At 38.5% G+C, this 14,462-nt stretch overlaps 1 protein-coding gene across 4 annotated transcripts in view; it reads left to right on the forward strand.

Moving 5' to 3' along the window:
- The window catches only part of LOC129566596 (uncharacterized), a 157,883-nt gene that overhangs the window by 88,665 nt on the left and 54,756 nt on the right, over positions 1 to 14,462 (forward strand). For all 4 annotated transcript variants that reach the window (XR_008687745.1, XM_055442682.1, XM_055442681.1 and 1 more), the window contains one exon: positions 13,295 to 13,525. Coding sequence is in view for 3 of the 4 variants with exons in the window: in XM_055442682.1 (XP_055298657.1) it covers positions 13,295 to 13,525 (231 nt within the window). In the remaining variant the exon portion in view is untranslated. The remainder of the gene's footprint in view (positions 1 to 13,294; positions 13,526 to 14,462) is intronic.

Consider the following 14,462-nt stretch of genomic DNA (forward strand, 5'->3'; position numbering starts at 1 on the left):
TACGCCAAGGGATTTCTCCTGTCTCTAATTGCGAAGCAAAAAATAATTGAAGACAAATATGGAAATTGCAAGCGAAATTCAATTTAAAGCGATTCATAATTTTGATGGGATAACCAAAGTTGGTTGGCAAGAGCCATCAGTTCGTTTGGTTTGTGTGTTGGTCAATTTTAGCTGCATTTTCGACCAAATGTTAAAAGCGATTTTCTAACCGATTAAGAAATATTTTTGGCAATGACAATAAGGTCATTTCCGCCACTCAATTTTTCGTTTTTGAAACGCCTACGTGTGCCATACGCACAGTATGATATCTATTCTCGGGGGGGGGGGGGGGCGGGGTGCAAAATCACAGCAGATTGCAAATTCAATCTCATCAACTGAAACTCGAAAATACCGAAAATTCATAACGCTTTATGTATGTTTGTTGTGCAGTATATACGGTATAGGAGTCAAAGTTCACATTGTATAGTTGGCAATTTTGAAATAGAATTTTGCATGTGGAGTGAAGCGAGCGAGTGAGCAAGCGGTTGCGATGCTCTTAAACCTGATCTAATTTGAACGGATGAACCAGTGAAAAGTGCTTGATGCACTTTTGCGTGTCTGGGCGTGTATGCGCTTGATGAACTTCGTTTGGCATTTCTTTTCTACCGAAAATTCTAATTTCAAAACGTAATGAATTGGATTTTCACTTGGAGTTTGTTTGCCTTTTCGGAAAAAGGTGAATGCATTCGCTGCAATAAATTTGCTTATGCCAATGTGTGTGTGTGTGTTTATGTGGTGTATGCTATGTGTTTGGGTGCAGAATATGCTGTTCTCTGGCATATTTAAACCCGAAAACCATGAACGTAAACCAAATTTCACTCAAGCAGCCACTCGAAAAGAAAAATCCGACAGCTAGTAGAGAGTGAGAGAATTAAAGCAATTCCTGTTAACCGAAGCGAACCGAAAAATACGAGCTGAAGCCATTTATTGGATGTCTGCTGGTGTGTTTTTTCTTCTTCTTTTTTTCGTTTGCAAACACAATCCCAACACTCGATTGTCAGAAGTAGTGTGCACTGTGGAGTTTGAATACCGAGATTTTCGCAACTCATTTATTTTCTATACAGCAACTTAGTATAGTCGAATGTGTGTATATGTGTGCGTGTGTTTTTACATGGTCGTCGTCGATGTCGTATTTTGCGTGTGAGTCTCTCTTTCTCTAGCCGGGCAAATGTAATTAATATACATGACATACAATGAGATTACTCAAATGTGCAAACAAATTTATCTCAAATTTGTATTTTTAACATGTAATATGCACAGACACTTACCTTAACTACCTGAGTGTCTGACAGATTCGCACTCTGTGTGTCTCTCGTTGTTCATGTCCAATCCATACACATAACGTGTACCATTCATTTTGAATAACGTGGTTCATTTATTCGGACGTTGAACGTCACACCGTCACCGTCACCGTCGACGATGTATGTGTATTTGGTTTTAATTCATTTGGTGTACATTTGCGTGAAACTGGCCAGTTTTATTCATAACTGTTTGGTTTAGACGAAACGAAAAAAGATCAAATTTGATGATGGTGGAAATGGTTTGGATTGGTGTGTATGGTGTTGATACCCGGCTGTCAACTGAAGTGATTCTGTCTGTTTTATTGTGCAAACGGAGAATGAAGAACGGAATGGAACCGAACGAAATATGTTGAATGGGAAAAAAAGGCTGTGCGTGTGTATGCAATTCTGATGCTGTTAATGAATGAGGCGTTTAAAATCTAACCGCTAAAATTCCACTTTGCATTAATTGAGCGCAACATGCATCGCATACAAAATATGGATGGATATTCTAATGCGCCATTCATCCATTGCCTAGATGCGAATCGTTGCGTGCATTTCGATTGACATATCACATGCAATTTATCGTAATTTTTCTCTCTTCAGTTTTGGCGCAGAAAACAATCGTATCGTCACTGCCCGAATGATGATGACGACGGCAACGATGGCAATGGCACCTGAGGGAGGGGAGCTTCATTTAAATCAGAAATTTTACACATTTGTGTATTCAATGTTCATGTCATTTTCATCTGTTGACGTTCAAGCAGCGAGTATCCCTGCTGCCATCATCAAACATACATAATCGCTGTATGTCATTCCAGTTTGTACGCAAATATTGATCTAATCAAAGCGTCCATCAGTTTGCTTAGCAAACCCGGCTCTGCTCCGTATTCATTCCGAATTAATAATGATCCGAAATTTCGTTTGGTTTTTCCGCCGTGTACTACTTCGTTTGCGACGTGTGTATTCACAAAATTTGCAATAATAATATGCAAAATAGAACGTGTGATGTAGGTGTTTTCCTAATCATCCTTCCTGCACATCCCTCGCCGACACCCGGCCGGGCCAAACGTATTTTATGCGGAATTTTCGTACACTCGTTTATGCAAATTATTATTTATAAATGGAAAATTAGAATGTGTTTAAAATGTTGACTCGCGCACGTCATTTATATTATTTGATAGATGACGGCCAAACTGCGTAGCATTTCCACCAAACTAATTCCACAAAACAAAGTGAGATAGATTGTATATGTTTACACATTCGATATTCCAACGCATTACACATGTAAAGCGGGCAAGCATTTTGATTATTCACAGAAATATGCGTGTGTGCTTGTTGGCATTTATATCATTCCAACCAAAGCATTAAATTCGAATTCCATGTGTACTATGATTACACGCATAACACTATCAAATATTCAATAAATTCATGAAATTCAGAGCTGAGAGCGCGCAAAAACCAAGCGCCAAATTATTACCCATCCGTAATTAGATAACAAACACAGACTAATTTGTATGGCATCTGACACAGAATTCATTACATTCCAAAAATGAAAACACGAACAAAAACAAACAAACTCACTGTGGTCGCTCTATTTAGCAGCGTAGACAATTTTTAGTTTATATCGTTCCCAGTTTTTGGTTAGTTTTCATTCCATTTTTTTTTGGTCGCAATCCAAAAAATACACGCGAATCGCATCGAGCCAATCGAAATGACAAATAACTTAGTGAGTAATTGAACTTATTCGGTTATTTTTGTTTCAATAAAATCAATAAAATTAAATAAAATTTAATTACGTCGAAAATTACCTACTGAATGAAAGCAAAAAAAACGGTAGCTGTGACGGTGCGGTTCCGTTTGTCAGAGAATTTCGATTTTAATTAAAACTTATTCAGCCATGAAATTTTCCACCAGCCAAAAAATAATTTAAATTAAATACAAAAATAATTGAAAATCGGACAAAAAATGAACAAATCGAAACGGCAAAACAGTTCGGTTTTGAACAAATAAATATTGATAATTAATTTTGTTGAAATAAATGACCACCGAAATTTCGATATATTGGTAAGGAAAAAAAAATCCGAAAAACAGTTGAAAATCAATTACGAATTCGTTCGAAATAAATCGATCTGTATTCAATATTTCTTCAATTTATATTAAACATACCGACTGAACAAAGAGGAACTGAGGGAAATGATAAGTGTATTGTACTACTGAAAAACCTTGCAAACGGTATTAAATAAGCTGAAAAGCCACACCATTTTTGGTTTTAAAACTTATTTGCATCAGTCGAATCGATTTGGTTATTTGCCATTTATTAAGAAGAGAAAATGTTGTTTCGATGATAATGATGGTGATAATGGTTGGCATCATCGTATTTTAGTTGGTGGTGAGCATCGACTATGGAGTTTGATGCGTTCTCAACAGCAAAACCCTTGTATCAACTTTCGAAAATCGACACGTGCGACGACTTCCCACTCCCGCATCAATGGAGAAAAAGGAGCGGAATTGCGGTTTGAATATACAAATGAAAAGTTTTTCATTTAGTTTTCTATGTTTAAGAAATGTATACGCAGACAATATGATTCTCGCATGATTTCACCGCCAGAAGTAAAATTAAATTTGGGTTTTATGCAACAAGAACACGCTTCCAATGTTCCCGGGTTTTTATTTGCGAAAACCCAACGAAATCCCTAGATTTTTGCATGACTCGAAGTACGAATTATCCATGTCCATACGCAAGCACTCACACAAAAACGAACAGTGATGCTCGCATATATATATGCGAACGCTCACTTCTCTCTTTTTGGCAACACAGACATACACACAAATTTATTATTTGGCAATGGGGAGCCGTTTATAAAATACATTTCTTTTGCAACGAAGCGCTCGAATGCGAGCGATTTGTTTGTCCATCTCCCATTCCCATTGAAAAATTCATTCGACAGCGACACAGCAATGCATTTCAATGCTACAGACAGTATCATTCATGGAATAAAAACGCACCTACTCACTCGCTCGCACACATGCCGCATCCTTTTCATTTTGGCCCAATGCTTCGGTTCTGGAAATGGGAATCGAATACGTTTCTCATCCATTTCTCGTAGCAGACAGTCGCAGTCTCACGGGATTAATTTTGCGACGAGTTATGAAGAAGCGATTCCTTTCACATCTATTTCCTTTGCTAGATTCTTTCATCATTTTCCTCTTTTTTTTCCGTCTCTTCAACCCTCTTGCTGCTCCATCGCAAAATTCGGTATGAAACAAAAATTACATATTTTATGTTGATGTTTCATTGCAATGCATGTACGCAGTACGCATTCCTTGCTGCTTCGAGAGTTGGAATGGAGAAAAAGAATGCAGCATTTCGCTGAAAATGCGGATGGAAATGATTGGAATGCCAAAAATAGATAGAGAATGAGTCGAATAGATCTGAGTTCAGGAAAGTATGCGCGTATAACAGAACATGTACGCGTTTCTGTTCAGCTCGAGATGAGCTGGTGTTCTGTCGAATGAAAATGAAATTTTGGCATTGAGTACAGTCTATGCTTGATTCGAATAATAAATGAAGAAATGCACTTACCAAACTCAATTGACGACCCCTTAAACATTTTACTCACTTTCGCCATGGCTTCGTGATAGCGCCGTACATCTTCAAAGTGTATGTTGTACGTTCGTTCGGCTCGAAATACTACATTATCTTTTCTTTTGAATCCTAATACATACCGTATTTGATCATGCCCTTTTCTTTTTCTCGCCCTCGCGCGCAGAAAAAAGGAATACTTCACTCCATTTATGCAAGGTACAAAAAAGCCATACCACCAACATGTTGTTACGTTAACCTCACTAATGCAATATTTATTTTAAACATTCTACAATACAAATACACACACAATGCGTTCGTTTGGCTGCGTTTCAGTTTGATGACCTGCTATTGCTCATAAACATTGGTATTTACGATGGAATGCCCGATAGGTATACTGTACAGTGTACAGTTCACTTGATGGATACTTTTTACGCAACGAATGAACAAAGAGCATTTTTAAAACCGTTTTCTCCCCCCTTCGGTTCGCAAGTGCATCAATTTCCATGGGCGATAAGATGGATATAAAAAATTAGGGTAAATTATGTGGACGGAAGGAGGAGTACTGAACAATACAATTCTGAACAGATAACAATAACAAATGAATTACGAAGTTTTTGCATCCATGGCATTTTTTACACTTTCTTTTCTTTTCTTGAAGATGTGTGGTGACCCTCTCAAGGGGAGATATCAAATAAGTTTATAAATTCTTTCGGGTTTGTGTGGAATGCATCGTTGTTTTTATATATGTCTGCCATTTCACACCTCACATGTGCACCGATTCCGAGCCAGAGGCACAGACTCTGCACAAAACACCACAACGGATGAAGCATCATGCGGCGCTTTGATAAAAACGCACCGATGATTATTATTACCGAATATATTAACATTATTGTTATGATCATCATAATAATAATGGTTTATTGTGTGCTATTGCGAGAATCGTGAAAATTGTGTGGCATTCATATCTTCATACGTAAAATGAAATCGCCCATCGTCTATTTGTGTAATGTGTAATTCTAACCAACTTTTATTCAACATCTCTCTCTCTCTCTCTCTGTCTCGGCTAAATTGCATGCGATAAATTTTTCGCGCACAAGAACACTCGTTTGCAGTATTCCCGCTAGTTTGCTTTAGCAAGGCAAGCGCCTTGCGTCCATGTGTTACATTTCCAGTGGCGGTGCATTTTGCAAATTAACACACGCTCATTATTTTCTGCCATGAATGTCAAGCGAATTCCTGAATAAAGTCATGAACTGCCTGCCTGCTTGTGCTGTGTGTTTGTATGTGGTTTGGATTGTGTGCAATAGAAAAATGGAACTGCCGTCGCCTAAGCAGTAGCAGCCACCGCAGCACCAGCATCGACAATATGAACATAGAAAAGAACGACTAATTGGAAAAATTGCATTGAATTAACAACACATTCCGCTTTATGTGAGCGTGCTCGCTCTTCGCTTTTATAATAAATAAAGTGACTACCTGTCACGGGGATTGGTGTGCAAAATTGCACTTCGAGTGAATTACGATGAACATATTCTTGCAATAGCACAAGCACTAGCACTCGTTCTCTTTCTCTATGTGGCACAGTGTGAAAGTGATAAAAGCGGAATGTGAAGAAATAAAGCAAACGCACACTTAGACATGCGATTCGAACAAAAGAAAAGAAATTCAACGCGCGAATCGAAAGAGTGTAAAAAGAAAGAAATATAACGAACGAGAAGAATACAGAAAAAAACATAAAACTGCATCAGAGAGTCCCATGGCATCTGTGTATGTGTATGTGTGTGTGCTTGGCTCTCTTTCGGCTGGCAAACATGAAAAACACATAAACTTTTTGGGAAATGTGTGCACCGGGCGCACATTTTTCTCACTTTTTCAATGCTCCTGATGGAAATAGACGGCTTCGATTCGGTTTCTATGTGCTGTTCCATATTTTCATCATCGTCTTAATTAACTTTAATGCTTCTACATCCAAACCCAGAATATATTTGTAGACACTGTGAATGAGCATCAAACAAACAACAACAAAAACAACAACGACGAAATCAAGAACAAAAAAAAAATCTGGTGAAAATTATTCAAGTCACGTTAAGCAATATTTTCTTTTGAGGGCGATGAAGAACCGAGATGAGCATTTGCAGCGATGGTGGCAGTGGTGCTCGTTTAGAAATTCACAAATTTATGAGGTTGTCGGAATTAGAAAACACTTGGGATTCAAAAGCGCTGCATTAATGCGAAAGTGCATTTTAAATGAAGCTAAAAACCGCACACACCAACAGAATATGAAATCCCTTTTTGCTCGAGTAATATTCGGAATATCGCTTCGGTTTCGAAACTTTGGAATCGGGTTTTTCGGGAGAGACGGGTAATAATTTTCATCATGATGATCAGTAAGAACAAAGCAAAGAAACAGATTCACTAATTACCATCCGATTCGAGGTTTAACGTCCATTTTGTTTTTGTGCAAAGATTCCTCAGATTTATCAAACCATCTTTGGATAATACAATAATCGACATAGAGCATGCCCTCTTCGGAGCAACGTGACATTCGGTTCGTTTTTCACTTGACACAGGCCACCACTTCTTTGCCGGCAAAGCCATCGTATGATTTAACCAAATCAAGCTCACATCACCCATAGATTGCACAAGCTCAATATAATCCATATTTTATATATTGCTGGATCACACAAATTCACCAACTTAAGCAAACAGCGTGCGTTGCGTTGCGAGATCTCATTTTTTATGGATTCGGTGTGTGTGGTGCCGTGCATAGATTTAGACAACAAACAATTTGTCAAACAAGGATGCATTAAATATTCATACGGTGTTAACATGCACGCTTCTGTGCTCGGCTCATTCGATTCTAGCTAAAGCATCGTCGAAAAAAGAACAATCTGCATATGAATTTTTTATCGGCCATTGTGTTTTTCTATAACTCAGTTAGAATACGAAATTCTCTGGGCGCTTTTATCGGCTTCATATCAACAGCACACGAAATGATGGTGCCGGCGTTTCTCACTCTCTGCTTTTCCTTTGATGGGATTAGAAGCCCATGTCATGCGTTCGATCGCAGTTTCTACTCGGCTGTTATTTATCGCACTCACACACACACACACACACACACACACAAAGCCGCAAAAAACGCAATAGAAAAACCTGTGCACAAAGCAAGAGCTCGTTTGTACGTTGGGGCTTTTCGACAGAATGCAAATTGGATAAGTCTTAAACAAATATTTGATGAGGTTTTGACTTTGTTCTGTCGGCGTACGTCATTTTTTCGCTCATCTCTTTGTCAGTCGGCGTGTATACGGTTTCATTTCGAATCATTCCAATACATCTCATCGTCTCTAGTAATAAATCGGTAGAAAATTTTCGTCTCAAAATGCTGTGATGCGCCGCCGATGCTGTTTGATGGCTATGTGCGCGCAGAGGGTGTGAGTGTGACGTGCCTTTGTATTAATTTTAGTATTTCTGGGTCACTAGGAAATATATGTATTGAGGCAGTACGGTGATATAAGACTTAAGTTTGTTTGGCATTTGCTCAAGGTATAAAGAATATTCGTGCCATTAAAGCCACGTGATTACATTGTGTGTGTGTGTGTGCGCACCATTTCTTTGTCAGCTTCTTCTGGGATGTCGTTTCTTCTTTTCGTGGCTGCTTTTTTATGCTGCTGCTGCTGCTACTGCTGCTGCAACGTTGTTTGCAACTACAATGAATGCGACATGAATTTGGCATAAAAACCCAACTTAATGATTTATTTTAACGAGCAGCGCTCCATTTCATGCTCCCCCGTATCGAGGAAACGTGAAAAAAAATCTAGCAAAAATAACAGCCGCTGGAGTCAGCAACTTTGTTTAAAGAGTGAAAAAGAGAGAGTTTGTAAGCTTGAGAGCGACGTTTAGTGGAGAGAAATTCTCAAGAAGAAACGAACAAAATGAAAAACACACTTTAAAAAAATGCTCCCACTTTTCCACGAGCAGTATAATTCACTCGGGTTCAAACCTCTTCGCTACGCTTACAATATTGCATTTGTTACCGTTCTTCCGGCAAATCACAAAATTATTTCCCAAAAGCTCTGAAATTTACGCTCGTCGAGAGAGAGAGAGAGAGAGAGAGAGAGAGAGAGAGAGAGAGAAACTATATAAATTTATTTTTTTCTGAGGTTACAATTAAAAATGGTACGCCATTTTCTTTGGAAGAGATAATATATCACGCTCGTACACCTGCGATGCAATCCGAATAAGATCACGAACATTTTTCATTTCGCATTAAAGATGCAGAACAAAATATCTTCTTGGAAAACGGAGTGAAATTTTAATATTTAATTAACCGGCTAATGAAATCAAATAAACACATGTTCGAAATGCATGAACAAACAGACACAATTGAATTCAATCACAGAAAAAATAAAACCAATCCATGCATCAAATTGGAATTTGTGGCCAACAAAATTGAACAAAAATCACGGAATCTATAATTATTCACACACAAAATAAACATTAGTGCTGTAAATGTTTAAAACAAAAACGAGCGAGCAAATACGCCGCATTGTTGGCGTGTGTACTGAAAATGCATTGCACACACACACACACACACACACACACACACACACACACAAAGATTTGATTATGCCGGATTTGTTGCCATTTACCAAGTAAATATTGTCGGATGAGTATGTGGAAAAAGCTCGTGTATTCAATAAATTTAGTGCAATGACTCGCATAATTATTTTGCGCATTATCACTGGCCTTTTTTGTGTTCATTTCGTGCTGTGCTGTTAATCCAGGATGGTAGGAGGAATCATTACAGATATAAATCAGATATGGTAATTAAGGCCAACGATTATTCAATAAAATTGCCATATTTTACCATCGACAATGAGCTTCGATGGTTTGACCAAAACACCATGCCACCGTGGCCGCTACCGCTGCTCCAGCAGCATTGTTTTGCGGCATAATCCATAATGTATTTGCTAAACACAATTAAAAATAGTAAATCCGGGGTGAACAAATTGGAAAATGGGTTTTTCACCTCAGGACAATTGCATATCGGCACATTGTTCCGATCCAGCATGTAATATGTTTAGAGAAGGGAATTCCAGTTGCGCTGTTCGTTATTGATTTCATTTTGGGAAATTATTTTATATTCACTACAGTGAATGGCGCTATTAGTGATCGGGAATAAATTTCAGCGTTTTTGGCATTACCATTTAGTGTTGAATCATAAGAGAATTGAAGGACACTTTGCCGTTTTATATTCGGTGTGACAGCTGTCACTGACCATAAATTGGCCCATCTTTATGCTTCCCGTTCTTACTTGGACACTTAAAGTGGAGCCGAATTATTGAACCAAAGGCGAATGTCGATGAATTTATTGAACAGCTCAAAGTGCTCTTTACTGTGCAAACAGATGTTCACGGCATTTTTTATCACGTATAGCAAACGGAAGCGCGTCTTGTTCCAAGAATTAATAATAACATGAGCACAGCGCACGTGTACGCCGAAACAGAAGCTGAAAGCAACAATTATTTTGATTACATGGCATTTGGTTCATGGACACAGTTACAATTATACTGTACAGAATAAAATGAAATGAAAAAAAATAAGTCATTCAGAGAGTGTTTGCCGTGCGGATAAGGAAATGGCCACCATTCCCATTCACTTCGTCGACTTGCTAATGAAGTCAAGCCAATAAATGTGCTGAAAAGCGCGAGAGGTCAATTTTCAATTTTCCGCTCTTAATGTTAGAAAATCATTTAAATTCAATCCATTATTTTCGTCACACAGCGTCGAACCTTATTCCGTGCGATTTTCTGCTTTAAAATGCGTCGCACTTCGATTTCGCCGCGGCGAAACAATAAATACACAGATTTAGAAAATAAACACGCGCCAATAAATAAGAACGCTTTTAATGCAAGCCACACGCTTGGTGGCTCACACAATCTGTGTAGATCTTTTGAATGTGAATCAGATCATACGATGGCGAATATAAATCGAGCGAAATCGGATGACACGAGCTTTTTTCTCGGTTTCGATTAATGCTTTGCTCTCGTCTATCTTGGAGTTTTCTTGTGCTGCGCGCTGCTGTGACCTCGAATCATAATGCTGCCATTCATTTTCCTGTTTCCGTCGTTTTTCCTCTTGGTTTGTTCCCGAAATTGTGTGTATGTGTACGTTGTTCTCAACAACCACTGGAGCCAATTCGCATTCGGTTTTATTGTGGATTTTCGTATCTCGTTTTTTTTCGTTTTTTTTTCGTTTTTGCGTCGAATGAATGGGTGACGATTCCATTTTTCTCTTTGTCGCTGAATCGCAAATCTATGGCAAATGTCTTCTTCATTGTGGCGGCAATGGCGGTGCGCTGAGTCAGTTCAACGTGTGAGCGAGAGAGTTTTGTTTGTTTTGGAATATGGCAAAATCGTTGGAACTTTCATGCTCATTTTCAATGCTTGTCTTTCCTCTTTGTGTTTATCTTTGGCTTTGGCTTGTTTTTACAACATTCAATGCACGAGCCGGAGAAAATACACGTTATTTTCGTGTATTTTTGTTTATCTTTTTCCTTTTGTCGTTTCGATTTTCTTTCTCTTTCTCCTTTGCTCTCACTTCGTTCGCTCGCTTCTGTTGCTTTTGTTGAGATGATGGCGTGTTAGACAAACCTATACCAATGAGATGCCATTTTCTATGCTGTTAAGCAGATTTAACGGGCAATACGGTTGGATTGAAGATGGCAAAAGTTCACGTCTGTGTGCATTGATCGCAATAGGCTTTACACACCAAATGGTAATGTTGATCTGATAAAGTTTTTTTTCTCTCTCTCTTCGCTTCTCGTTGTCTCCGTGTTGAAGGCGCTGCAAAGTTTTTGGTTTGCTCGCGACTTTGTTAAAGAAAAACAGGATTTCTTTTCGTGCAAAATGATGCATACCGACAAACCGAAGAAATCAGAGTTTACCGATCTGATGAAGGAAACGGCGCGATAAAAGACGGATTTAAACGGTAGAAATATCGAGAGAGAGAGAGAGAGAGAGAGAGAGAGTGGAATTGCTCTCGTTCGGCCCAAGAACCATGATAACAGCCAATGATGCGATTCACTTTAATTTATTTTAACGTTTATTGTTTTGCTTAGCTATATTCATGTAGCTAAAATGTTTCGTGCTTTAAAATTCATCGCTCAAGTGAAAACTCATTCTAAATAATTTCTTTCAGACCGAAATCGGCTGGCGGCGTTTTAGTTTTCTGACTGTTATTCAAAAGTGTTAAATGTTCTGCTATCCGTTGTGTGTAAATGACACAAGTTTGAAAAGAAAACGATGCGAAATGGTTGTCCGTTTTGACGTTGATATTGCTGCAGAGATAATGTAGTATCGCGAGTTTTTGGTCTTTATAGCGATTTCGCTTTATCGCTTTACAACCATTTCCATTTGGAATTTTGTCGCTTCGGTTTTTCGGAAAGAGAAAATTACGCAAAAGGTTTCTGTGCATCAAACTGCGAAGAGGTCTCACCGCCAAAAACCATTACAACTTTGATCGTTTTTCTCGAAAGTAATTTTATTGGGCTGTAAAATTTGTTCATTCTTTCTCTCTTACTGTTGTTGTGGCTGTGATTAAAAGTGCCTATATCACAAACGAAATGGCACTTGCTCGCAATCGATATGAAACTACAACATTGTAGGCAAGAATTAAGGGAAAACACACGCGCACATACACAGTTTGGCGGCAAGTCAAACCGAATAAAATTATGCAAATATTTTTCAAAGTCTATAAATTGTAATTTTCAGTTAATTTTATTTGTGTGGAGAATATCGTCTGGAAGATTCGCCATCTGCGCAGAAACACACACACACACACATATCATCTCGGGCTATTTGGTAGAACGCATTTTTCGCATTCCCCATCCGAATTGTTGGAAGAAAGTTTTGCTTATTTTAAATACAATAATTTTTGACTAAAGTTTATGGAAGAAACATTGGACTTTAGAAACAAAAGTGAGTCACCTCAACAAAACTCTTTCTCTCCCTCTCTCTGTCTTTCCCATTTTCAAAATGTTTTCGGATGGCCGCCGCTTGCTCTTGGCAACTTTAACTTTAACAAAGTGAATAAATATCGTATAAGTAACTGACTGGTGAGGCCGAGTGAGAAAAAGGGTGAAACGAAGAAAACCGAAAAACTTTGGCCAACATTCGAATAATGCTGTATGAACAAGAACTGTGCTGCGTTTGCTTTTGCAAACGCATGAATTACTCTCCTATTCCCTCTATCCGTCTCACATCCATAATAACTGTGCAACGAAAAACCGCAGAAGATTTTAAGCTCATTAGAATGAAAATTCTGAATACGAAACGTTTTTTACTAAATTCGTCCATTTTTTTTTCGTTCTCTATTTCTCATGTAGGATGGTCAACGAGGGCATCTGGAGGGTTTAGCAACGGTTTATGTCGAATTATTGGATGCTCCATTCAATGAAGTATTAAGTGGGCTGGAAAATGCACGACAAGCAGCTTGGGCTGAACAAAGTCCACAGCATCGTTCGGGCATGTGCCATCAGGGTCATCGGGGCAGTTCATCACAAGGAAGCTTGCCAAATAGTCATAGTCAACCGATTTATGTGCCAGGAAAATATTCGGTAAGTAATAAAAGTCGACTGATGACGACAACGACAACGACAACGACGAGAGAGAGAGAAAGAGAGAAAAAAAACCAGCCGACCGGGAAAAAATGGTGCAAACGTCTTCAATTTTAGCATTGGTCTCTGGTGACTCACTTGACTCACATTCATTCGGTAATCCATCGATGGAAAATGTGTGCCATGTGTCTTCTTTTTATAAATTGGCACGCACATTTCGGGCATTAATGTGTGCTTTTTGTAAGCCAGAAAGACGGACAAAAAAGAAGACATTACACATAACGATTATTTCGTGTATACGTATCCTTCCGTATGCATTTGGTTTTCTGGTGCGTGGAACGTGCATTCGGAACCGATGGGCCTTTATTCATTGTTTGAGATATTTTCGATTTTTTATGTCGTCATTGTTACATCGAGTAGAAAAAAAATGGTCTCTTTGTGCACATTGACTGAACACACAGGCCAAGTGAGTTGGTTCATCTCTGGCTTTTTCATCGTATACTCAAAACACTGATAAATTGTCAACAATTCATCATAGCCCAATACGAAATCGTGTTGCTGAGAAGATATAAAAAGAAGCACATGCAGAAACCCACTGCCCGATGAATTTATGACATCGAGTAAAAGAAATACTGTATAAAAATGAAGCAAACCAAAAACTCGAAGCGCACATAAACCGACACGAACACGCAATTATTATGACCATCCAGTGACATATTATTGTCGGCCCATAAACACACATAATGATAATAAAAATAGAAAGGAATGCGCAAAAACGAATAATATTATCGTTTGGCCTTACCCAAACCACCCCTAACTCGCTATCAGCGAAATCAATGCGTGTAAATGCGTAGGAATAGCAGCCGAAAAGACAGCTATTTAGTAGCCAAAGAGAGAGAGAGAGAGAGAGAGAGAGAGAGAGAGAGAGAGAGAGAGA

This window comes from Sitodiplosis mosellana, unplaced genomic scaffold (genome assembly GCF_009176505.1).
Source record: "Sitodiplosis mosellana isolate CC-2019 unplaced genomic scaffold, AAFC_SMos_1.0 Smas_scaffold_3, whole genome shotgun sequence".
Lineage (NCBI taxonomy): Eukaryota > Metazoa > Arthropoda > Insecta > Diptera > Cecidomyiidae > Sitodiplosis > Sitodiplosis mosellana.